Genomic DNA, 26,146 nt, shown 5'->3' on the forward strand with positions numbered 1-26,146 from the left:
GCCTGGGAGGTCAGAGCTGCAGTGAGTCGTGATTGCACCACTACACTCCAGCCTGGGCAACACAGCAAGACCCTGCCTCAAAAGAATAGGGCTTCCAATACTGATATAAAACTTAAAATACTACAGGTTAATATTATAAACTGGGTGCCTTATAACCACAGAAATGTACTGCTTACAGTTCTCGAGGCTTGGACATCGAGGATCAAGGTGCCAGCAGATTTGGTGTCTGGCAAGGACTTGTTCTCTGGTTAATAGATGGCAACCTCAGGCCAGGTGTGGTGGCTCACCCCTGTAATCCCAGCACTTTTGGGAGGCCAAGGTGGGGTATCACCTGAGGTCAGGAGTTCAAGACCAGCCTGGCCAACATAGTGAAACCCCATCTCTACTAAAATACAAAAATTAGACGGGTGTGGTGGCAGGTGCCTGTAATCCCAGCTACTCAGGAGGCTAAGGTAGGAGAATCACTTGAACCCGGGAGGCAGAGGTTGCAGTGAGCTGAGATCACAGCACTATGCTCCAGCCTGGGCGACAGTACGAGACATTATCTCAAAAATAAAAAATAAAACAAGCCACCCACCCAACTATCGATGTCCTGCAGAGGTGCCTCACCCCACTTTTGTCAGAAGCAAGACCGGGCTTGTCCATAGGCCCCTGAGCCTGGGCCGCCTGCACAGTGGCCAGGAAAGCCAAGCTGCTTCCTCAGTGGCCTGTCTCCTGAAGGTTGCTCTTCTTCTCGGTGGTTCTACAGACACTGTAAGGCCCATACTCACAGGATATTAGCACACTTGCGAAGAGATTCCTGTCCTCTGGCTCCCAGGGGACTCTCCATCCAGGGAGATGTCTTCTACACTTCAGAATTCCCCTGCCAACCTTTCAACCCCCTGAGCATCCCCAAACTCACCATGTGTGTCCACATGATTACTTTGCCTACTTACTTCATTGTTGTTCCTAAACTTTTCTCCTTCCGCGCTCTGCAAAAAAACTCATATTTTATCTCAGTGTGCAAAAGTGGCCAATTGCGTTTAATCGGCCTCTTGGTTTCACCCAAGTATATTCTCTCTGTCATTAAGAGGCTGTATTCCTGTCCCATAGACCCTAATAATCCCCTTACGCCCCTACCTCTGACCAACTTGCCTCTCAGGGCACCAGTTTTCCAGGGGGAAGTCTCCCTTCTTTCCATCCACATCCTTTAAGCCCAACCACGGAGCCCTGTGAAGTTTGGGACGAAGTCCAGGACACCTACATTGCCCATATTGGCCACCAGGTGACAGTCAAGGATAATATTAAGCCGGGACTGACGCACTTGAGAGAGGCCGACTTTCCTTTCAATGAACATTGATTGGTGCATAATGTTCCCACTACATTCTGAAAGCGTTTATCGAGCACCAGCTGCATGCATGTCTCTGTATGTTTTTCAGTTCTGCAGATGTACAATATACTTTCCCAAAATCAGCTTCCAGAATTACTGTTTAGACTCAATAGTTATAGTTTTAACGGCTTTCTGGTGGCATAACTTACAATTAAATTTATCCCCTGCCCCCACTTTTTTTTTTTTTTAAGGCAAGGTCTCGTTCTGTCACCCAGGCTAGAATGCAGTAGCGGAATCACAGATTACTGCAGCCTCCACTTCCGGGCTTCAGACACTACGGCCCCTAGTTACAGGACCATAGCACACTCCGGTACCCAGGCCGGTTGGTTGCCTCTGGCCTGGCAGGGCTGCCAGTGTCTCGGGACCTCCCGGTGACGCGCCTGCCTCCCCTGGGGCAACAGAGGCCCGGGAGTGTCGGGTCCCCATCGCTCAGACCGGCAGGCGCTCGTGAAATGTTCGTCAAGTGGATAAATGACCATGGCCGTGGTCTCCGCGGGAGGTGAGGAAACTGAAAGCCACCGAGGCAAAGGGGGGCGCTCCTTAAGAAGTGCAGTGGTCACATGTACGTTTCAAAAGAATGGCGTGACTGAGTAGGGAGGGGACCGCGGAGACCCTCAGACCCTGGACTGTAAGGGGATGAGGGGCTGTAAAGGGGAACGCAGGAAACTGAGTCCTGAAAGCAAGGAGGAACTTCCAGAATGAAGGGCGCCGTCACGCCTCCCTGCCTTTGCTCAAGCGGTTCCTTCACCCCGATCAAGTTCCTTCCCATTTCCCCATCTGTGGGGATCCTGAACGTGCACCTCCTCAGAGAAGCCCTCCTGAGTTCTCAAATTCTGGTTTATTGCCCCCTCCTATCGATCCCCCAGCGCGCTCATCGGGCCTGTGGACAACGACAGGTTTGAGGAAAGGATTCCCTGGATCGCGAAGGGGCTACGGAAGCCGCGCAGCCCCTTCCGCGGATGCCAAAGGGGCCCGGGCAGAAGGGAAGTGGCCGTGCCCAGGCCTGCCTGCCACTAGATCCCCACCCACTTATGACTGCTCAGTCCTGCTCTCCTGCCAGACCCACCTTTCCCTGCCCAAGCCAGCGCACCCCGCCCACTCCCTGCCCAGTCCAAACTCCGAGGCTGGGCGAGGCACTGATCCACGGCTGGACCGACCCGGGGCAGCCTCTGGGTGAACAGCAGCGTGTCCACCGGCAGAGAACCGAGGCCAGCGAGCCGAGCATGCGGCTGCACCGACTTCGCGCGCGGCTGAGCGCGGTGGCTTTTGGGCTCCTGCTGCTTCTTGTCCGGGGCCAGGGTGAGGTTCCCGCGGAGGGGCGACAGGGACCGGGCTCAGATCTGCCGAATGCTGCGGAGGCAGGACCTGATAGTATGGGAGGGAAGGCACCTGGGAGTTAGCAGCTGGTGGAGATGACAGCGTGGAACTCGTGAGCCCCACGCGACGCCTCCCCGCCGCCCAAGGTGGGCTCCTACAAGCGCAGAAGGGGTCGGGCTGCGGGACACCACGGCGAGGAGCCAGCGGAGTACAGGGGCCCCAGGAGCGCCGGGACATGCCAGGCCTGGTCGGCAGCCTCGGGTCAGAGTGGGTGAGGGATTAGGAGTGCGGGGATTCAGTCCATTTCCCTCTTATGATTGTGGCTGTAGCCAGTGCTGCCGGCCGGTAATAACAATAATAGCTTCTGGCAGCATCTGGCTCTGAGTCTGTGGCCTCCTTGGCCAGGGGGGCGCCCTGACCGCTCCAAAGGGGCCTCAGATAAGGACAGTGGTCCTTGGGGAACAAAGCCCTCAGGCGCCAAATTTGAAGCGGATCCATAAGGCCACAGTGGCTGGGTGCGATTGACTCATGCCTGTAAACCTGCCACTTCGGAAGGCCGAGGGGGAGAATTCCTTGAGCCCAGGAGTTGGAGGCCATCCTGGGCAACATAATGACACTCAGAGTGTACAAAATATTTAAAGAAATTAGTGGGCTGTGGTGGCCTGTGACCTGTAGTCCCAGCTACTTGGGAGGCTGAGGTGGGAGGATCACCTTAGCAGGGGAGGTTGAGGCTGCAGTGAGCCTTCATCACACTATTGCACTCCAGCCTGGGTGAAAAAGCAAAAATCTGTCTCCAGAAACAAGAGCCAAAGAGCCCGTGGTGTCCCTCATGCCATTTACCTCATCCTGGGCAAGGGCACAACTTGGCTTCCAGGGCAAAGGTGAAGGCTCTGTGTGCCTGCCAGGCTTCTCCAGGCCCTTATCAGAAGCTGGGGGAGTGTTTCGGCCTTTGGTCCTCTCACCTGAAACTCTCCTAAGTGTATCATCTGACTGTCTCTCCCGACCCTTTCCCAATTTAATTTGCGCAGGTGGAGTCCATACTCCCCCCGCCCCATGGTGCACCCCTATAGGGCTTCCTCCTGTGCCTGCCCTTGACCACATTCTAGAATTCACCAGGAGCCCAGCAGGAAGATCTGCCTGGCCTGACAGATGGCTACCTTTCAAACTACTTTGGGCAAGCCACAGTGGCTCACACCTGTTATCCCAGCACTTTGAGAGGCAGAGATGGGAGGATTGCTTGAGGCTAGGAGTTAGAGACCAGCTTGGGCAACAAAACTGGTTTCTACCAAAAAAAAAAAAAAAAAAAAGAAAAAAGAAAAAAGTCAGGCATGGTGGCAGACAGCTGTACTCCAAGCCACTCAGGAGGCTGAGGTGGGAGGATCTCAAACCCAGGAGGTGGAGAGCTGTAATCACGCTACTGCCCTCCAACCTGGGCAACAGATAGAAACCTTGTCTGACAAATACATATATATATATTAATTTTGGGTTGGACCCACATTCAGAAAAAATAATTGACAAGCCATAGGAGGGTACAGGTGATGTGTGCCATACTCTTTTTACCCAGCCAGTCCTGGCTTCTCCTCAGGGGCCATCAAAGTCCCCATGGCCCACACTGGAAACTGCTTGTTGACACCACAGTACACACAGTGCCCAGCAGTTTACACAAGAATAGATGTGTGCACTTGTCCTTGACTTTCATCGAAACGGTCATAAACTCACCCACTTTCTGGGGCCAGGCTTTTTCACTTTCTAACACGAGCGGTGGCCTCCACACACCCCTACATGGTAGAGCTTCTTCATATTGATTAATGGAAGGGCTTCTCTCAAGGATGAAGCAAGTAATGAATCTCTTTATTACATAAGTTGATGTAACAGGTCTCTAATCAGGGACATTTCAGCAGGTGATGTCCTTTGCTGTAACAAACATCAGGCATCAGTGGCCAGTGGCCACAGGGAATTACCTGGATAGACATCCCCTCCAGCAAGGAATCGTGTGTAGGAGCGTGTTACTCGGGAGAGGAATGGGCCTTTTGACTTGGAGACATTGTTAAAATGTCCTCTCTGGTGTCTGTAAACATCTACTGACCCTGGCCTCACCCACACCAGGTGGCATCAAACATATTGATCCATGTTGAACTGACAGGTGTAGGGTGGCATTAGCTCCCTAAGGCTGTTTTCGTTTTTTGACTTTTTTTATCTTGAGACAGGGTCTCACTTTGTCACCCATGCTGGAGTGTAGTGACGCGATCACGGCTCAATGTAGTCTCAACCTCCCAGGCTCGTGCAATCTTCCCACCTCAGCTTGCTAAATAGCTGGGACTACAGGCATGCACCACCACACCCCGCTAATTTATTTTCTTGATTTTGTTGCAGAGACAGAGTTCCACTAGGGTCCCCAGGCCAGGCACAGTGGTTTTTCTGTCCCAGCCACAGCCATACTTCTCTCTTGTAGCTCTTTTCACCAACATCACTCATGGTTTCGAGGATGCTTTCTTTATGTCATTTCTTGCCACCTTGGGCATGACATCCCTGAGGACAGGAACCTTGCCTGCCCAATTCCCACCATCATCCTACTGTCACATGACCTGGCACACAGTTGAAGGACACTCTAGTCCCATCAAGGGCATGTGACCCTTTGTTTGAAGGTCCTAGGGCTGAATGATGATGCTGGCCCCAAGGAGCCTCAGCCTGGTGGGATGGAGACAGGCCCAGGAAGGCAGAGCAGGAAGGGAGTGTTACAGGCAGGAAGTTTGTAAAGCCCGTGTTTATAGATCAGGATCCCTTGAGCTGAGCTGAGGATGGCAAGGAGGCGGCAATACCAACAGTCTGGGAGGGCAGCTGATTGGCCAAACCCAACCGTGATGTCTGTCTCTCTGCCCACAGGCCAGGACTCTGCCAGTCCCATCCGGACCACACACACGGGGCAGGTGCTGGGGAGTCTTGTCCACATGAAGGGCGCCGATGCCGGGGTCCATACCTTTCTGGGAATTCCCTTTGCCAAGCCACCTCTAGGTCCACTGCGATTTGCACCCCCTGAGCCCCCTGAATCTTGGAGTGGTGTGAGGGATGGAACTACCCATCCGGCTGTGTAAGCTCTCCCAGGGGCCCAGGGAACTCCAGACACTGGGGCAGGGGTGGGGGTGCTCTGAGCTCAGCCAGGCTGCAGTTATCATTTCATCTAAACCCCCACAGCCAGTTTTCCTTCTGAGTTTCGTGGATTCCCACGTGCATTTTTCCAATGAGCATGCTGAGGCTGGGGAGGGCAGAATAACTTCTCAGCCTCCTGGATCGGAGCTTGGCATTCAGAAGACATTGGCTCCAGGTGCTGAAGGGAGGGGCAGACACACATATGTCCCCAGATTCTGGTTATGCCGAGCTTTCTCTGCCACCAGTGGCAGGTGTCTCTGGGAAAGGTTCGGGTTGGCTCTATGAACCTTGTAGGAGCCCCTAACTCTAGTGGCAGATGTTGCAAATAGCTGAAGAGAACAGTAGTGGTAGCTTTCTGGGGACCCGCACTCTCCACAGTCACTGTGTCCACCGACAGGGCCAGGAGCCATTTACCAAGAGACGTGTATATTTTTCCAACTGGAGGCCATGTGGGAATTATGACTTTTTGAGAGTTTAGACTTGGGATGAGGGACATCCCACTGCCCTTCTCATGAGAAATTAACATCCATTCACTCATGTAGCACACATATGTGGGCTACTCCCCTGTCCCAGGCCTGAGGGGGTACAGCGATATAGTGGTGAATGTCAACACATGCAGCCAATGGTTCTCATAGAAACCCCTAAGAGTCAGGGTTTCCGGCGTCAGGAGGAATGATACCCAAGGTCCTCAATAACCTCGAGGCCTCCCTGGAAGTCCAAGCTCCATCTCAGCTTCCCCAGAGCCTGTGGCCTATAACTTGGTGGGAAGGGATTTTTGAGTGGGATCATGTGTGAGCAGTGTATTGTGGGAAGGGGCTGAGGGTGACAGGGAGCACATCTGAATCGAGGGTCTCGTTTTGGCCACGATCTGGCCGCTGGACTGATTGTTTGCCCTGGTTACCAGGTGTCTGCAGGACCTCACCACAATGGATTCAGAGGTTCGGAACCAAGTCAATGTGACCATCCCTTCCGTCTCCATGTCTGAGGACTGCCTGTACCTCAGCATCTACACGCCGGCCCATAGCCATGAAGGCTCTAACCTGCCGGTGGGTGTCAGGCCACAGTTCACTGCGGGATGGAGGACAGTTCTTCTGCAAAAAGCTAGAAAGGCAATATTAGCTCAGGCCCTGCTGCAGAGTGGATGCTGCTGAGAAGCTTCTCACTATCAGGTCCAAGAGATGCTCCTTACCCAGGCTGGGCAGCTGGCCCCTGGACATGGGGTCACAGAGTTCTGGCTGCTCCCAGAGGTCAAAGGCTGTGGCTCTGGGCTGGACCCAGGGCTCACCCAGCCAACTCATGCCCAGGAGATCCACTCAAGTGCCCAAGGGCTGCACCTTGAGGTGACCAAGAACCCCAGCCATGGATAATCTGTTGGGCCTATGAGAATGGGCACACACAAAAACTTTTTTGTTAGAGATGGCATCATGCTCTGTTGCCCAGGCTAGAATGCAGTGGCAGGAACGTAGCTCTCTGTAGCCTCGAATTCCTGGATGATCCTCCCATCTCAGCCTCCCGAGTGGCTGGAACTACTGGCCTATGCCACCATGCCTGGCTAATTTTTAAAACATTTTCTGTTGAAACAGGGTCTCACTATGTGGTTCAGGCTAAGGACATTTTTGGTTAATGTTCATGTGGAGCCATCAGGGAGATAACCCTTTTCTTTTCACTTTGGTGAGTTTCCTGGGACTAATAAAACCAGGCTTTGATACAGGGGGTCGATCCCAAAAGATGTGAGTCCTGGTCTTCCTGATAGATCTTGGGTGCCTAGTCTGTGGCCCACGTAATGAATTTGTGCTGGAGTTCTAATGTGGAGGTAGACAGAGGCAAAGCACTGGTTGGTCTAGGTAGTGGCCCTGGTGGGGTTTTGGCTGGGTGGGAGCATGGTGGTAGCTGCCTTGATTTCCCCAGGTGATGGTGTGGATCCACGGTGGTGGGCTTGCTTTTGGCATGGCTTCCATGTATGATGGTTCCATGCTGGCCGCCTTGGAGGACGTGGTGGTGGTCACCATCCAGTACCGCCTGGGTGTCCTGGGCTTCTTCAGGTGAGACTAGGGCTGGGCTCAGCAATGTGGGCTGAGTGGGGCCAGGACAGCCCTGTGATCCCTGTCCCTGCTACTTCTCAGCACTGGAGACAAACATGCAACCGGCAACTGGGGCTACCTGGACCAAGTGGCCGCACTACGCTGGGTCCAGCAGAATATCGCCCACTTTGGAGGCAACCCTGACCGTGTCACCATTTTTGGCGAGTCTGCGGGTGGCACGAGTGTGTCTTCGCTTGTTGTGTCCCCCATATCCCAAGGACTCTTCCACGGAGCCATCATGGAGAGTGGCGTGGCCCTCCTGCCCGGCCTCATTGCCAGCTCAGCTGATGTCATCTCCATGGTGAGTGCCCTCAGCTGCAGAGGCCGAGGCCTGCTCCCTCCCCTCATACCCCTCAGAGCCTCTGTCTGTTAAACAGGGATGACAAGGGCCATCGGGGAGCATGCTCCAGGAGCTGCTGCCTACTGTGGAATTGCTGGGGGGCTCCAGGGTCAGAATGCGCATGCTTCTGCCATTGCAGAGGCCAAGTTTGTTCTGGGACCTCTGTGCAAAGTTATCACCGTAGGGATCCCCATCATGAGGAGAACCATTTAGGCAGATGGGATGGCCCCTGTGTCTGGGACTTCTGAGTTGGAACAGTGTCAGAACTGCAGGAACTCATACGAAGTACCCTCTGAGATTTGGGGTGCCCCTGTCCTTGGCCAGGGCCTTGGGAAAACTCCTCTCCTCTACCTGGAAGGATGAGCCAGCCCCTGCCTGGTCCCTTTGCAGGTGGTGGCCAACCTGTCTGGCTGTGACCATGTTGACTCTGAGGCCCTGGTGGGCTGCCTGCGGGGCAAGAGTAAAGAGGAGATTCTTGCAATTAACAAGGTTGGTCTAAATGGATGTGGGTGTAGAGGAAGGGGTGCAATAGGCATGGGGCTGGCAGGCCTGCACGGCCCTCATATTCCCTGGGCACATTACCTTATCTGCATGCCTGGGTGTCATAGCCCTGGGTGGGGACTGAAGGTCGGTGCATGCCTGAGCCAGGCATTGACCTCCTGGGGTGGATATGAGCATCCGGGGATGAACTGGGAAGGAGTGGAAGGTACTCAGATGGCATCAGAAGATGTCTGGGACCTGATCTTGTTCCCTGACCTTGCATTTCCTCTCAGCCTTTCAACGGGATGATCCCCGGAGTGGTGGATGGGATCTTCCTGCCCAGGCACCCCCAGGAGCTGCTGGCCTCTGCCGACTTTCAACCTGTCCCCAGCATCATTGGTGTCAACAACGATGAATTTGGCTGGATCATCCCCAGTGTGAGGCCCAACCCAAGTCCTCAAGTGCCTGGGGAGCCCATCTGGTAGTGGGTGGTGTTCAGGGCTTCAGAGCTCCAGGCTTATTCCATCCCCAGCTACTGACTCTCTCCCGGCCTCCTAGGTCTCAAGTACCTATGACACCCAGAAGGAAATGTACAGAGAGGCCTCCCAGGCTGTTCTGCAGGAAATGTTAAGGCTAATGGTAAGGCTCCTGGGGTCCCTCGTCAATGGAGACGGGCTCCTCTCCTGTCCTGAGACAGAGGAAATTCAACCCCCAGATACCCTGCCTATGTAGTGACCCCCATGAGCAAAGGCCCATGTGTGTGTGTGCGCTTGGGGGTGGGATCACCTCAGAGCCTCGCCTTTGCTCCCCCTTCCTGTTCCATCTCATGGTCCACCTCATGGTCCATCTCCCCAAGCCCGAGGCCACCTCCTCCCTGCCCCTGGCAACCAGACTAACCTGCCTTTTCCTGATCCACCTGGGGTAGATGTTGCCTCCTACATTTGGTGACCTGCTGATGGAGGAGTACATTGAAGACAATGGGGATCCCCAGACCCTCCAAACCCAGTTCCAGGAGATGATGGAGGACTTCCTGTTCGTGATCCCTGCCCTCCAAGTAGCACATTTTCAGTGTGAGTATATTTGGACCTAAGGCCTGGCTGGCAGGGTACAGCTCAAGGCTGTGGGTTCCAGGTGAGACCTGTTGCTTTCCAGGTCCCCACTTATTTTTATTGGGCCCCTGAGACACTTGACGTCCGTCATTGCAGTAAATCCTCACGGCTAGCCCAAGAGACAGACATTTCCCCATTTCACAGATGAGGAAATTGAAGTTAGGGACCTTCAGTGACTTGCCCAAGATGACACAGCTAAGAAGTCCGAGGCCATGATTTATCCCAAGTCTCTTCCTCTGCTCCTTCCCCAGCCTGGGGCTCCACACCCCACTGTCCAGATTCCAGCTAGCTTTGGACCTAGGTGTCTTATCACCATGGGTGAGGCAAGAAATCTTCAGGGGAGGGGCCACCATGTCATGGGCTGTCCACCCCACAGGTTCCCGGGCCCCTGTGTACTTCTACGAGTTCCAGCATCAGCCCAGCTGGCTCAAGAACATTAGGCCGCCGCATGTGAAGGCAGACCATGGTGATGAACTTCCTTTTGTTTTTGGAACTTTCTTCTGGGGCAACTACGGTAAGTCTTCTTCCTTTCCCGGGAGGTGGGCTGGGACCCTGGCTGTGTCCCTGAAGGGTGATTGATTGTCCCCACTGCCCAGATAAGGAAACTGAGGCTCAGAGAGAGGATGAGATCAGGTGTCCAAGGTTTTGCAGCTCCAAAGGCTGCGCCAGGATTAGAATTAACTACTCTTCAGACTGTGGCCTGTGCTCCCTCCGCCTCTCCCCACCCTTGGGTGTCTGGCCTGGTGCAGAACAGGTGTTTCACGGACATGTTTGTTTCTTCAGTGACTCCCAGAGACAGAAGGAAAAAGGGGCCTTCAGGGCCAGGAAGGAGCCCAGGATGGAGTCAGCCAGAGCTTGGACTAAGGGGAAGGTTTGGAAAAGGGGAGGGCTGGCTCCTGAGGGCAGTGGGAGAAAAAGCAGAGAAGCGGGCCTGGGGACAGAGGGCAAATGGGCCAAGGACAAGCTCCACCTGGGATGCTGAGGTGGGACATCCTGACCAAGACACACGTCCCCTTTCTTTTTGCAGTTAAATTCACTGAGGAGGAGGAACGGCTAAGCAGGAAGATGATGAAGTACTGGGCCAACTTTGCTCGAAACAGGTGAGACTGCACACCCCTGCCTCAACCTCCCCGGGTTGGGGGACTTGTGCCCATCCAGCAATCTCCTAGTCGGGGTGACCTCATGAGCACACCCGCATCCTTCGTCACATGATAGCCCCTTCCCAAGCTCCGGGACCCACTTGGACAGGGTGGGGGTGCGTGGGGCAGTGGACACGCTCCATCTCTCCAGTCTATCTGGAGGGTGGGCGCCAGTGCTGTGCCACCGTCAGGGCCTCCCTCTCAGAGAGAGGGACACAACAGAGCCGGCGCCCCGCCTCCACTGGTGCTGACACTAGCTGGAGGGAGTTTGTTTTCTGTTTTTGGAAGCCTCCCCGCTCATTCCCCAAGCCCACCTGGCCTGCTTGGCTGCCTTGCCTGACCAGACTCAGGGTGCTCAGGTCTGGGCTTCGGGGGCTCAGAGTGACCCTCATACCGCCCTGCGGGACGGCATGTCTACAGGAACCCCAATGGCGAAGGTCTGCCACACTGGCCGCTGTTCAACCAGGAGGAGCAATACCTGCAGCTGAACCTACAGCCTGCGGTGGGCCGGGCTCTGAAGGCCCACAGGCTCCAGTTCTGGAAGAAGACGCTGCCCCAAAAGATCCAGGAGCTCGAGGAGCCTGAAGAGAGACACACAGAGCTGTAGCTCCCTGTGCCGGGGAAGAGGGGGTGGGCTCGCTGACAGGCGAGGGTCAGCCTGCTGTGCCCACACACACCCACTGAGGAGAAGGAAGTTGATTCCTTCATTCACTTAGCCATTCATTCATACTTCCGTCCATGCATTCAGAAATCATTTATTAAGAACTTACTCAGGCATGATGGCTCATACCTGTAATCCCAGCTATTGGGAAGGCTGAGATGGGAGGATGGCTTGAGGCCAGAGGTTTGAGACCAACCAGCCAGGGCAACACAGTGAGACCCCTTCTCAAAAAAAGAAAAAAAAAAAAAAGAGAGAGAAAGAGAGTGTGTGATTGTGATTAGAAGCTAAATAGGAAAGTTTTGAGCTTCAAGTCAGTGAGGAGTAAAAAAGATGTTTAAAAAGCAAAGAAAACAAAATATAAGGGAAAAAAACGAGAAAAATAAAAATAAAAAGAGAATAATAGGCAAGGCACCGTGGCTCATGCCCATAATCCCAGCACTTTTGGGAGGTCAAGGTGGTCAGAACACCTGAGGACAGGAGTTTGAGACCAGCCTGCCCAACGTGGTGAAACCCCATCTCTATGAAAAGTACAAAAATAGACGGGCACAGTGGTGGTGCCCACCTGTGATCCCAGCTACTCAGGAGGCTGAGGCAGAAGACTCACTTGAACCTGGAGGCAGAGGTTGCAGTGAGCTGAGATTGTGCCACTGCACTCCAGCCTGGGCAACAAGAGCGAGACTCCGTTTCCAAAAAAATAAGAGAGAGAATAGAAGAAGCTACTGCATGATGTTAGTTACGAAGCCTGCCATGGGTCCTCTCTTGCTAGACACACTCGATAGATGCCCCCACTGAGCTGTGGATGGGCAGACCCCAGTGGAATCCCACCCTCCCCAACACCCCACTGAGCCCTGGGCCCCCTCCTCCCTTCCTCACCTCCACCTTCTCCCTGCCTTCTCTCTTCTCTCCTCTGAGCCCCCAGGCCTTTTCCACTTTGAGGGAGGTGCTTCAAAGAATGTTGCCCACACCTAAGTGTCAGAAGCCTATGTCCGTTCATCCCTGAGAGGTTTGAAAGAATAAAAATAAATTCTAAAAAAAGCCTCTGTCTGCCTCTCCCCAAGCCCCAAGTGCTCTTACATCTGTGAGTGGCCAGGCCGGGTGTGGTGGCTCACACCTGTAATCCCAGCATTTTGGGAGGCCAAGGTAGGCGGGTCACCAGGTCAAGAGATCGAGACCATCCTGGCTAACATGGAGAAAACCCATCCCTACTAAAAGCACAAAAAATTAGCCTGGTTCAGTGGCACATGCCTGTAGTCCCAGCTACTAGGGAGACTGAGGCAGGAGAATCCATTGAACCCGGGAGGCAGAGGTTGCAGTGAGATGAGATTGCGCCACTGCACTCCTGCCTGGGCCACAGAACGAGACTCAGTCTCAAACAAACAAACAGACAAACAAAGAAACAACAACAAAAAAAACAAAAAAAAAAAAAACAAGAAAAATCTGTGAGTGGCCGATAGGAAACCTGGTTACCGGAATTCCTAGTGTCTTAGTCCATTCAGTTGCTATAGCAAAAATACTACCGATTAGACCGGGTGCAGTGGCCCACACCCATCATCCCGACACTTTGGGAGGCTGAGGTGGGTGGATCACTTGACCCCAGGAGTTTGAGACCAGCCTGGCCAACATGGTGAAATGATGTCTCTACCAAAAATACAAAAATTAGCCAGGCTCTGTGGTGCACACCTAGAGTATCAGCTACTTGGGAGGCTGAGACACCAGTATCACATGAACCCAGGCGGCAGAAGTTGCAGTGAGCCGAGATTGCACCACTGCACTCCAGTCTGGGCGACAGAGAGAGACCCTGCCTCAAAAACAAGTAAATAAATAAATAAGCAAATAAATAAATATTACCGGTTAGGCCGGGTGCAGTGGCTCATGCCTGTAATCCCAGCACTACTGGAGGCCGAGGTGGGCCTCCTGAGCTTGAGCCCAGGAGTTCCAGACCAGCCTAGGCAGCATGGAGAAATGTCATCTCTACAAAAAAATACAAAAATTATTTGGATGTGGTGGCACACACCTATAGTCTCAGTTACTCAGGAGGCTGAGGTGCACGAATCACTGAGCCTGGGAGGTCAAGGCCGCAGTGAGTCGTGATTGCACCACTACACTCCAGCCTGGGCAACACAGCAAGACCCTGCCTCAAAAGAATAGGGTTTCCAGTACTGATATAAAACTTAAAATACTACAGGTTAGTATTATAAACTGGGTGCCTTATAATGACAGAAATGTATTGCTTATAGTTCTTGAGGCTTGGACATGGAGGATCAAGGTGCCAGCAGATTTGGTGTCTGGCAAGGACTTGTTCTCTGGTTAATAGATGGCCGCAACCTCAGGCCAGGTGCAGTGGCTCACACCTGTAATCCCAGCACTTTTGGGAGGCCAAGGTAGGGTATCACCTGAGGTCAGGAGTTCAAGACCTGCCTGACCAACACAGTGAAAACCCATCTCTACTAAAATACAAAAATTAGACGGGTGTGGTGGCAGGTGCCTGTAATCCCAGCTACTCAGTAGGCTAAGGTAGGAGAATCACTTGAACCCGGGAGGAGGACGTTGCAGTGAGCTGAGATCACAGCACTACACTCCAGCCTGGGCGACAGCATGAGACATTATCTCAAAAATAAAAAATAAAACAAGCCACCCACCCAACTATCGATGTCCTGCAGAGGTGCCTCACCCCACTTTTGTCAGAAGCAAGACCGGGCTTGTCCATAGGCCCCTGAGCCTGGGCCTCCTGCACAGTGGCCAGGAAAGCCAAGCTGCTTCCTCAGTGGCCCGTCTCCTGAAGGTTGCTCTTCTTCTCGGTGGTTCTACAGACACTGTAAGGCCCATACTCACAGGATATTAGCACACCTGCTAAGAGATTCCTGTCCGCTGGCTGCCAGGGGCCTCTCCATCCGGGGAAATGTCCTCTCACGTTTCAGAATTTCCCTGCCAACCTTTCAACCCCCTGAGCATCCCCAAATTCAGCATGTGTGTGCACATGATTACTTTTCCTACTTACCTCATTGTTGTCCCTAGACTTTTCTCCTTCCCCGCTCTGCAAAAAACCTCGTATTTTATCTCAGTGTGCAAAGGTGGCCAATTGTGTTCAATCGGCCTCTTGGTTTCACCCAAGTATATTCTCTCTGTCATTAAGAGGCTATATTTCTGTCCCATAAACCCTAATAATCCCCTTATGCCCCTACTGCTGACCAACTTGCCTCTCAGGGCACCCGTTTTCCATGGGAAAAGTCTCCCTTCTTTCCAGCCAGGGCCCTTAAGTCCAATTACAGAGCCTCTTGAAGTTTGGGGTGAAAGACCAGGACACCCACTTTGCCCATTTGGGCCACCAGGTGGCAGACAAAGATAATATGAAGCCTGGAATGACTTGAACTTGAGAGAGGGAGGAGACTTTCCTTTCAATGAACGCTGATTGGTGCATAATATTCCCACTACATTCTGAAAGCGTTTATTGTGCACCAGCTGCATGCATGCCTCTGTATGTTTTTCAGTTCTGCAGATGTACAATATACCTTCCCAAAGTCAGTTCCCAGGATTATTCTTTAGACTTAATAGTTCTTTTTTTTTTAACAGCTTTATGGTGAAATAACTTACAGTTTAATTTACCCCCTGCTCCCCCCCCCTTTTTTTTTGAGATGAGGTCTAGTCCTGTCACCCAGGCTAGAATGCAGTAGCGGAATCACAGATCACTGCAGCCTCCACCTCCGGGCTTCAGACACTGAAAGGCCCATAGTTACAGGACCATAGTACACTCCCGTTCCCAGACCAGTTGGTCGCCTCTGGCCTGGCAGGGCTCCCAGTGTCTCGGGACCTCCAGGTGACGCGCCTGCCTCCCCTGCTGCAACAGAGGCCTGGGAGTGCCGGGTCCCCATCACTCGGAGCGGCAGGCGCTCGGGAAATGTTCGTCAAGAGGATAAATGACCATGGCCGTGCTCTCCGCGGGAGGTGAGGAAACTGAAAGCCACCGAGGCAAAGGGGCGCGCTCCTTAGAAAGTGCCGCGGTCACGTGTACGTTTCAAAAGAAGGACGTGACTGAGTAGGGAGGGGACCACGGAGACCCTCAGACCCTGGACTGTAAGGGGATGAGGGGCCGTGAAGGGGGATCCAGGAAACTGAGTCCTAAAAGCAAGGAGGAGCTTCCAGAATGAAGGGCGCCGTCACGCCTCCCTGCCTTTGCTCAAGCGGTTCCTTCATCCCGATCAAGTTCCTTCCCATTTCTCCATCTGTGGGGATCCTGAACGTGCACCTCCTCAGAGAAGCCCTCCTGGGGTCTCCAATTCTAGTTTATTGCCCCCTCCTATCGATCCCCCAGCGCGCTCATCGGGCCTGTGGACAACGACAGGTTTGAGGAGAGGATTCTCTGGATGGCGGAGGACTACAGAAGCTGCGCAGCCCCTTCCGCGGATGCCAAAGGGGCCCGGGCAGAAGGGAAGTGGCCGTGCCCGGGCCTGCCTGCCACTAGATCCCCACCCACCTATGACTGTTCAGTCCCGCTCTCCTACCAGACCCACTTTTCCCCGGCCCAAGCCATGGCACCCCGCCGACTCCCTGCCCAGTCCAAACTCCGAGGCTGGGCAAGGCACTGGATCCACGGCTGGACCGACCCGGGGCAGCCTCTGGGTGAACAGCAGCGTGTCCACCGGCAGAGAACAGAGAGCAGCGAGCCGACCCTGCGGCTGCACCGACTTCACGCGTGGCTGAGCACGGTGGCCTGTAGGCTCCTGCTGCTTCTCCTCCAGGGCCACGATGAGGCTCCCGCGGAGGGGTGACAGGGACCGGGCTCAGATCTGCCAAATGCTGCGGAGGCAGAACCTGGCAGTGCGGGAGGGCAGGTGCCTGGGAGGTAGGAGCTGGTGGAAATGACAGCGTGGAACTCCTGAGCCCCACGTGACGCCTCCCCGCCGCCCAGGGTGGGCTCCTAGAAGCACAGAAATGGTCGGGCTGCGGGACACCACAGCGAGGAACCAGCGGAGTACAGGGGCTCCAGGAGCGCCAGGACAGGCCAGGCCGGGTAGGCAGGCTCGGGTCGGAGTGGGTGAGGGATGGGGTGCGGGGATTCAGTCCATTTCCCTCTTATGATTGTGGCTGTAGCCGGTGCTGCCGGCGGGTAATAACAGTAACAGCTTCTGGCAGCAGCTGGCTCTCAGTGTGTGGCGTCCTTGGCCAGGGGGGCGCGCTGAGCCCTCCAAAGGGGCCTCAGACAAGGTTAGTGGTCCTTGGGGAACAGAAGCCCCCAGGCTCCAAATCCTAAAGCAGATCTAAGAGGCCGCAGTGGCTGGGTGCGATTGGCTCACTCCTTTAATCTCAGCATTTTGGAAGGCCAAGGGGGAGAATCGCTTGAGCCCAGGAGTTGGAGGCCAGACTGGGCAACATAGTGAGACTCAGAGTGTACAAAAAAATTAAAGGAAATTGGTGGGCTGTGGTGGCCTGTGACCTGTAGTCCCAGCTACTTGGGAGGCTGAGGTGGGAGGATCACTTTAGCAGGGGAGGTTGAGGCTGCAGTGAGCCTTCATCACACTATTGCACTCCAGCCTGGGTGAAAAAGCAAAAATCTGTCTCCAGAAACAAGAGCCAAAGAGCTCGTAGTGTCCCTCATGCCATTTACCTCATCCTGGGCAAGGGCACAACTTGGCTTCCAGGGCAAAGGTGAAGGCTCTGTGTGCCTGCCAGTCTTCTCCAGGCCCTTTTTGAAGCTCCGGGAGTGTTTTGGCCTTAGGTCCTCTCACCCAAAACTCTCCTAAGTGTATGATCTGACTGCCTCTCCCGACTCTTTCCCAATTTAATCTGCCCAGGTGGAGTCCATATTCCCCCCGCCCCATGGTGCACTCCTGCAGGGCTTCCTCCCGTGCCTGCCCTTGATCACATTCTGGAATTCACCAGGAGCCCAGCAGGAAGATCTACCTGGCCTCACAGATGGCTACCTTTTGAAGTATTTTGGGCCAGACATGGTGGCTCACACCTGTTATCCCAGCACTGTGTGAGGCAGAGATAGGAGGATCACATGAGGCTAGGAGTTAGAGACCAACTTGGGCAACAACACTTGTCTCTACCAAAAAAAAAAGGGACTCAGGCATGGTGGCACACACCTGTATTCCCAACTACTTGGGAGGCTGAGGTGGGGGGATCTCAAGCCCAGGAAGTGGAGGCTGCAGTGAGCTGTAATCACACCACTACACTCCAGCCTGGGCAACAGACGGAGTCCAATATTTTACATGTATATTATATTATATTACAAATATATGTGTATCTGACAAATATATATTTTGGTAGAGGCAGGCTTTCACCATGTTGGCCAGGCTGGTCTCGAACTCCTAACCTCAAGTGATCCACCCACCTTGGCCTCCCAAAGTGCTGGGATTACCAAAGTCACCCACTGTGCCTGACCTGTTTTCTGACTTTTTATTATGAAACTGGGCTCAGATTTCCCAAATCCTACAGAAGCAGAACCTGAGATTCCAAAAGGGAAAGTACCAGGCAGGTGGGAGCTGGTGGGAATAAGAACAGCAGGTGAACCTCCCTGAGGCACAGAGAGAGTCAAGGCTGCTCAAGTGCTGCACAGCACCAAAGGATGAGCCAAGTCTGAGGTAGAAACAGTAGTGTAACAAATCCAATTTACCCATTGTCCACTTTCAGCAATGACAAAGATCTTGTGTTTGTTTCTGTTTAAATCAGCTTTCTCAGGTTGAATATAACCTGGTGTTTTCCGGATGGCCACCTCTCTCTTGCATCATTATTTGAAACAAATCCCAGACATCATATCATCTGTAAATTTTTCATCATGTCCTACTAAAAGAAAAGGAACATATGTATGTATGTGTGTATTTCCACAACATAATATGTTCTCAATTTAATCAAATATATGGTCGTGTTCTTCAGTATTTATAAATGATACTTGTATTAATACAAGTTTTTTTTTTAAGTCAGGATTCAAATAAGGTTCATACTCTGCAAATAAGTAGACCTTTCTTTTTTCTTTTTTTTTTTTTTTTTTTTGAGATGGAGTCTCACTCTGTTGCCCAGGCTCACTGCAACCTCTGCCTCTTGGGTTCAAGGGATCCTCATGCCTCAGCTCCCAAGTAGTAGAATTACAGGCACACGCCACCACATCTGGCTAAGTTTTGTATTTTTAGTAGAGATAGGGTTTCACCATGTCGGCCAGGCTGGTTTCGAACTCCTGACCTCAGGTGATCCACCCACCTTGACCTCTTAAAGTGCTTGGATTACAGGCATGAGCCTCCATGCCCCGCCAATTGTCTTGGCTTTATAGTTAGGAGTGGAATTGCTGAGTCATATGGCAACTCCATGTTTAATCCCCTGAAAAACTGCCAGACTGTTTTCCAAAGCAGCTGCACCATTTTACCTTTCCCCTGGCAATGTATGAAATTTCCAAGTTTTCCACATCCTTACCAGCACTTATTATTATCTGCCATTTTTATGTGCTTCTTGAATCTCTTTCAGTCTTCAGATTTACCATCTGCCTCTCTTTAATTTTCTTTCTAAATTTTGTTGCATGTGGAAGAAACCAGTTTATTTGTTCTGGAGAGGATCCCACCATTTAGGTTTTGCTGATTGCATCCGGGTGGTGTCTTTTAACAGTTCTTCTATCCCCTGTCTACCATGTAAACTTGTATTTATATTCTAGAGGCATAATCAGATTTGGGTTTTAGGTTTTATTTTGTTTTGTTTTTTGGAGGACTACTTCACATGTGGTGCTGCATACTTCTGATAGAAAATATGTAACGTCTGATTATCTTGCTTGTTGGGATACCACAAAATGAGTGGTTGACATCACAGTGAGAATTCAATGTGCATTTCTCTTACTATGAATGACTTAAAGATCTCTTTGTTTATTTGAGAGACACTGATTTGTATTGCTTATTCTGAACATATTCTTATGCTACTTTTTCTGTTGTATAGGTGACATATTCTTTGTTTGTAGAAATTCTTTATCGATTAAGAGGACTGATTTTCTCTGTTAGGCGATTTTCCATCACTTCTTCCCTCCCTGATCCCCACAGCAGTCACACTATGTTTTTTCTGGAGACTGGGTCTTGCTTTGTCGCCTAGACTAGAGTGCAAAGGCAGGATCATAGCTCATGCAGCGTCGAATTCCTTCTGCCTTAGCCTCCTGAGTAGCTGAGTAGCTGGCCCAGAGTTTGAGACCAGCCTAGCCAACATGGTGAACCCCTGTCTCTACTAAAAACACAAAAATTAGCCAGGCTTGGTGGTGCACACCTATAATCCTACATATTCGGGAGGCTGAGACACAAGAATCACTTGAACCCAGGAAGCGGAGGTTGCAGTGAGCCAAGATCGCACTACTGCACTCCAGTCTGGGTGACAGAGCGAGAATCTGTCTCAAAAAATAAATAAATAAATACTACCGGTTTCGGCCAGGCATGGTGGCTCATGCCCGTAATCCCAACACTTTTGGATGCCGAGGTGGGCCTCCTGAACTTGAGCCCAGGACTTTGACACTAGCCTAGGCAGCTTGGAGAAACGCCATCTCTACAAAAAAAATTCAAAAATTGGCTGGATGTGGTAGCATGTACCTGTAGTCTCAGTTACTCAGTAGGCTGAGGCGGGCAGATCACTTGAGCCTGGGAGGTCAGAGCTGCAGTGAGTCGTGATTGTGCCACTACACTCCAGCCTGGGCAATACAGCAAGACCCTGTCTCAAAAAAAAAAAGTTTCCTATACTGATATAAAACTTAAAAAAAAATTTTACAGATTGATGTTATAAACTGGGTGCCTTCATGTGACAGAAAGGTATTGCTTACAGTTCTGGAGGCTTAGAAGTCCAGGATCAAGGTGTCAGCAGATTTGCTGTCTGGCAAGGACTTGTTCTCTGGTTAGTAGATGGCAGCCTCTCATTGTGTGCTCCCCTGGAGGAAAGGGAAAACAAGCTCCGTCTGGCCTCTTTTGTAAGGACACTAATCCCCTTCACTTCCTGAAGTCCCCACCTCTTGACACCATCACACTGGGGATTAGGTTTCACCATACAAATTTTTGAGGCAATACAAACATTTAAACCATAGCACTTAGAGCTCCCAGATTTCAGCCACCAAGGTCACCAACTACTGAAAATGTAAAAGTTCCTATACTCCCCTTTTGTCCCACTAAATGTCATCTATCATTGACATTTAAAACAAGCCACCTTTACAGGCCAGGTGCGGTGGTTCATGCTTGTAATCCCAGCACTTTGGGAGGCCAAGCCAGGTGGATCACCTGAGGTCAGGATTTCGAGACCAGCCTGGCCAACATGGTGAAACCCTGTCTTTACTAAACACAAAAATTAGCCAAGCGTGGTGGCACATCCCTGTAATCCCAGCTACTTGGGAGGCTGAGCCAGGAGAATTGCTTGAACCCTGGAGGCGGAGGTTGTAGTAAGCTGAGATTGTACCACTATACTCCAGCCTGGGTGACAGAGCAAGACTCAATCTAAAAACAAAAACAAAAACAAACAAACAAAAACAAGCTACCTCCTCGCCTATCTGTGTCCTGCAGAGGTGACTCAACCCATTTTTGTAAGAAGCAAGACTGGGCTTGTCCACAGGCCCCTGAGCCTGGGCCGCCTGCGCAGTTGCCAGGAAAGCCAAGCCGCTTCCTCAGTGGCCCGTCTCCTGAAGGTTGCTCTTCTTCTCAGTGGTTCTACAGACACTGTAAGGCCCCTACTCACAGGATCGTAGCACACTCGCGAAGATGTTTACCTGTGGGGTGTGCCCTGGAAGTGGGATTGAGGGTCCAAAGGTCCAGGCATATCTAAGAAAAGAAATTCCTGTTCCCTGGCTCCCAGGAGCCTCTCCACCCAGGGAGATGTTCTCTGGCCTTTCAGAATTCCCCTGCCAACCTTTCAGCCCCCTGAGCATCCCCGAACTCACCATGTGTGTCCACATGATTATTTTCCTACTTACCTCATTGCTGTCCCTAAACTTTTCTCCTTCCTGGCTTCGCAAAAATCTTTCTCATATTTTATCTCAGTGTGCAAAGGTGGCCAATTGTGTTCAATCGGCCTCTTGGTTTCACCAAAGTATATTCTCTCTGTCATTAAGAGGCTGTATTCTAGTCCCATAGACCCTAATAATCCCCTTATACCCCTACCTCTGACCAACTTGCCTCTCAGGTCACCAGATTTCCAGGGGAAAAGTCTCCTTTCTTTCCATCCAAGGCCTTTAAGCCCAACTACGGCTTTTTGAAGTTTGGAGTGAAAGACCAGGACGCCCACTTTGCCCATTTGGGCCACCAGGTGGCAGACAAGGATAATGTTAAACCTGGGCTGACTTGAACTTGAGAGAGCAGGGAGACTTTCCTTTCAATAAACACTGCTGCATAATGTTTCCACTACATTCTGAAAGCATTTATTGAACACCGGCTGCATGCCTGTCTCTGTATGTTTTTCAGTTCTGCAGAGGTACAATATACTTTCCCAATATACATTCCCAGGATTACTGTTTAGACTTAATAGTTATTTTTTAACAGCTTTATAGTGAAATAACTTACCATTAAATTTACCTCCCCCCACCCTTTTTTTTTTTTTTTTTTTTTTTTTTTTTTGAGGCAGGATCTCGTTCTGTCACCGAGGCTGGAATGCAGTGGCACAATCACAGCTCACTGCAGCGTCCACCTCCTGGGCTCAAGCCATCCCCCACCTCAGCCTCCCAAGTAGCCAGGACCACAGGCACATGCCACCATGGCTGGAGAACTTAAATTTTTTTATTTTTTATTTTTGGTAGAGGCAAAGTCTCACTAGGTTACCCAGCTGGTCTCCAACTCCTAGGATCAAGTGATCTTTCCATCTAGGCCTCCCAAATTGGTAGGATTACAGGCAGATGTGAACCGCTGTGCTTGGCCTAAACTCACCCATTTTCAGTGTGCAGTTTGATCACTTTGAGTAAATGTATAAGACATGCAAACACCACCACATGGAGTTTTACAATATTTCTATCACTCCAAAATTCCCTCAAGCCCTTTTGCAGTCAATCGTCCTGATCCATGCTCCTAAGCAACCATCAAATTGCTTTCTGTTGCTATAGTTTGCGTTTTCTAGAATATGAATGAAATAATACAAATTATAAATTAATATGATAGTACTAATTATATAAATGAAATAACTTGCGATTGGCTTCTGTCAATTGTGTTTTTGAAATTCAACCAGTAGTTCTTTTCTTTTATCGTGGAGTGGTATTCCATGTATAAATATACCCCCTTTCTTTTTCTTTAGAGACAGGGTCTTGCTATGTTGCTCAGGCTGGTCTTGAACTCCTGGGCTTAAACAATCCTCCCGCCTCAGCCTCCCAAAGTGCCGGGATTGTAGAAGTGAGCCGGTGTGCCTCGCCAATATACGCAATTTTATTAATTCATCAGTGTAGGGGTGGCCTGCCCCTCCACACCTGTGGGTATATTTCATCAGGTGGGATGAGAGACTGAGAAAAGAAATAAGACACAGAGACAAAGTATAGAGAAAGAAAAGTGGGCCCAGGAGACTGGCGCTCAGCATACGGAGGACCTGCACCGGCACCGGTCTCTGAGTTCCCTCACTTTTTATTGATTATTATTTTCACCATCTCAGCAAGAGGAATATGGCAGAAGAGCAGGGTGATAGTGGGGAGAAGGTCAGCAAGAAAACATGTGAGCAAAAGAATCTGTGTCATAATTAAGTTCGAGAGGAGGTACTATGCCTGGATGTGCACGTAGGCCAGATTTATGTTTCTCTCTGCCCAAACATCTCAGTGGAGTAAAACATAACAAAGCAGCATTGCTGCCAACATGTCTCGCCTCCCGCCACAGGGCGTTTTTTTTCCTATCTCAGAATTGAGCAAATGTACAATCGGGTTTTATACCGAGACATTCCGTTCCCAGGGGCAGGCAGGAGACAGAGGCCTTCCTCTTATCTCAACTGCAAGAGGCCTTCCTCTTTTACTAATCCTCCTCAGCACAGACCCCTTATGGGTGTCGGGCTGGGGGACGGTCAGGACTTTCTCATCCCAAGAGGCCATATTTCAGACAATCACAGGGGGGAGAAACCTTGGACAATACCCGGCTTTCCAAGGCAGAGGTCCCAGCGGCTTTTCGCAGTGCGTTGTGCCCCTGGTTTATTCAGACTAGAGAATGGTGATGACTTTTACCAAGCATACTGCTTGTAAACATTTTGTTAACAAGGCACGTCCTGCACAGCCCTAGATCCCTTAAACCTTGATTCCATACAACACATGTTTTTGTGAGCTCAAGGTTGGGGCAAAGAGGTTGGGGCAAAGTTACAGATTAACAGCATCTCAGGGCAAAGCAATTGTTCAGGGTACAGGTCAAAATGGAATTTCTTATATCTTCCCTTTCTACACAGACACAGTAACAGTCTGATCTCTCTTTCTTTTCCCTACAATCAGTGGGTGCACATTTGAGTGACTTCCATTTTGGGGGTATTTTTATAAAGCTGCTGTGAACATTTTCAGACAAACCTTTCATTTCTTTGGGGTAGATAGCTGAGAGTGGACACTCACCATATAATGCCATTCTGGGTCATATGGCAAGGGTGTGTTTCACTTTTAAAGAAAACGCCCCTTATTTAAAGATCTACACTAGGCTGGACGCAGTGGCTCATGCCTGTAATCCTAGCACTTTGGGAGGCCGAGGCAGGTGGATCACCTGAAGTCAGGAGTTTGAGACCAGCCTGGCCAACATGGTAAAACCCCGTCTCTACTAAAAATACAAAGATTAGCCGGGCATGGTGGCGCATGCCTGTAATCCCAGCTTCTTCAGAGGCTGAGGCACAGGAATTGCTTGAACCTAGGAGGCACAGGTTGCAATGAGCTGAGATTGCACCACTGCACTCCAACCTGGGCGACAGAGCAAGACTCTCAAAATACATAAATAAATAAATATCTACACTACACGACAAATACATAGATTTTGTGTGTGTGTGTGATGGAGTCTTGCTCTGTCACCTAGGCTGATTTTTTTAAAAAAATAAAATGCCAAACTGTTTTCCAAAATGACTATATGATTTTTGCAACCCTACCAGCCATCTGTGAGGGTTCCAGATGCTTTCTATCTTCACTAAAACTTGGTCTTATGGGCCTTAAATCTGATTTTTTCAGGTTTTTGTTTTTGTTTTTGTTTTTGTTTTTTTAGAGTCAGGGTCTCTCTGTCAGCAAGGCTAGGGTGCAGTGGCATGATCATAGCTCGCTGTAAACTTGAACTCCCGGGCTCAAGGAATCCTCCCACTTCAGCCTCCTGAGTAGCTAGCAAAACAGGCATTTTTAAAAATTCTGTAGCCAGGCGCGGTGGTTCATGCCTGTAATCCCGGCACTTTGGGAGGCTGAGGCAGGCAGATCACGAGGTCAAGAGATCGAGACCATCCTGGCCAACATGGTGAAACCCTGTCTCTACTAAAAATACAAAAATTAGCTGGGCGTGGTGGTGTGCACCTGCAGTCCCAGCTACTCTGGAGGCTGAGGCAGGAGAATTGCTTGAACCCACGAGGTGGAGGTTGCAGTGAGCTGAGATTGCACAACTGCACTCCAGCCTGGCAACAGAGCGAGACTCTGACTCAAAAAAAAAAAAAGAAAGAAAAAAAATTGTAGAGATGGGATCTCATTATGTTGCCCAGGCTAATCTCAAAATTCTGGGCTCAAGCTATCCTCTTGCCTGAGCCTCCCAAATTGCTAGGATTACAGGTGTGAGCCATCACACCTGACCCTGATTTTTTTAAATGCATGTTTAGTGGCACCTCATTGCAATTGCTTCCTTGGACTTTTAGCCTCTGCTTTTGACTATCTCTTTCTCTGTGTCTCTATCTCTCTACATTTACCATATATGTAACATTTCCTCACACACAGAGAAATGTGCTCCCGAGATGACTCCTCTTTTCCTTTCACTTCTTTTTCTTGAGACAGAGTCTCCCTTTATTACCCAGGCTGGAGTGCAGTGGCACGATCATGGCTCACTGTAGCCTTGACTTCCTGGGCTCAGGCAATCCTCCCACCTCAGCCTCCTGAGTAGCTGCAACTAAAGGCGTGCAACACCAGCCTAGCGAATTAAAAAAAAAAAAAATCTGTAGAGATAGGGTCTCGCTATATTACCCAGGCTGGTCTCGAACTCCTGAGCTCAAGTGATCCTTCTGCCTCAGCCTCCCAAAGTGCTGGGATTACAGGTGTGAGCCACCATGCCTGGCCTTCATTTCACATTTTTATGATTCCCTCAGTCATCATTGATGCCAAGACCTCTGAAACATAGCACAGTAAATGGTGGAATCCATGGGCATGTTCCCCCCCAGTAGTCATGGACAGCAGCCCAGGGATTTGGAAGAAGTTGACCTGTTAATGTAAAGGAGCTTTGTCACTGGACTCTGAGCTGGGAGGAGCTGGGGACCTCTTAGCACCCACAACCCAGGTATTAATTAGGGCATGAGAATTAAGGGCAGAGTTAGCATCTACCAAGGCAGGAGGCTGGGAAGATGGCTGGGGCCACAGTGAGTTGGATGGGAGACATTGAATCAACAACAGGCCATG

At 51.0% G+C, this 26,146-nt stretch overlaps 1 protein-coding gene across 1 annotated transcript; it reads left to right on the forward strand.

Annotated features, from left to right (window-relative positions):
• The first annotated feature begins 1,706 nt into the window (after positions 1-1,706).
• On the forward strand, positions 1,707-11,907 carry LOC115931020 (cocaine esterase-like). Its single transcript, XM_031002591.3, has 12 exons — positions 1,707-2,668; positions 5,570-5,774; positions 6,738-6,879; positions 7,742-7,875; positions 7,957-8,215; positions 8,645-8,743; positions 9,028-9,171; positions 9,293-9,373; positions 9,660-9,804; positions 10,220-10,357; positions 10,871-10,943; positions 11,403-11,907. The coding sequence occupies exons 1-12, from the start codon at positions 2,329-2,331 to the stop codon at positions 11,587-11,589; spliced, it is 1,947 nt and encodes a 648-aa protein (XP_030858451.3). The 5' UTR covers positions 1,707-2,328; the 3' UTR covers positions 11,590-11,907.
• Positions 11,908-26,146: the final 14,239 nt, after the last annotated feature.

The sequence above is a fragment of the Gorilla gorilla genome, chromosome 18 (assembly GCF_029281585.2).
Source record: "Gorilla gorilla gorilla isolate KB3781 chromosome 18, NHGRI_mGorGor1-v2.1_pri, whole genome shotgun sequence".
Taxonomy (NCBI): domain Eukaryota; kingdom Metazoa; phylum Chordata; class Mammalia; order Primates; family Hominidae; genus Gorilla; species Gorilla gorilla.

What these genes read in the sequence shown, in the direction of transcription:
- LOC115931020 (XM_031002591.3), top strand. Translation starts at nt 2,329, where the DNA reads ATGCCAAAGGGGCCCGGGCAGAAGGGAAGTGGCCGTGCCCAGGCCTGC. An exon ending in TTGGCTGGATCATCCCCAGT is followed by an intron (nt 9,172 to 9,292) that starts GTGAGGCCCAAC and finishes CCGGCCTCCTAG; the next exon opens with GTCTCAAGTACCTATGACAC. An exon ending in GCCAACTTTGCTCGAAACAG is followed by an intron (nt 10,944 to 11,402) that starts GTGAGACTGCAC and finishes GCATGTCTACAG; the next exon opens with GAACCCCAATGGCGAAGGTC.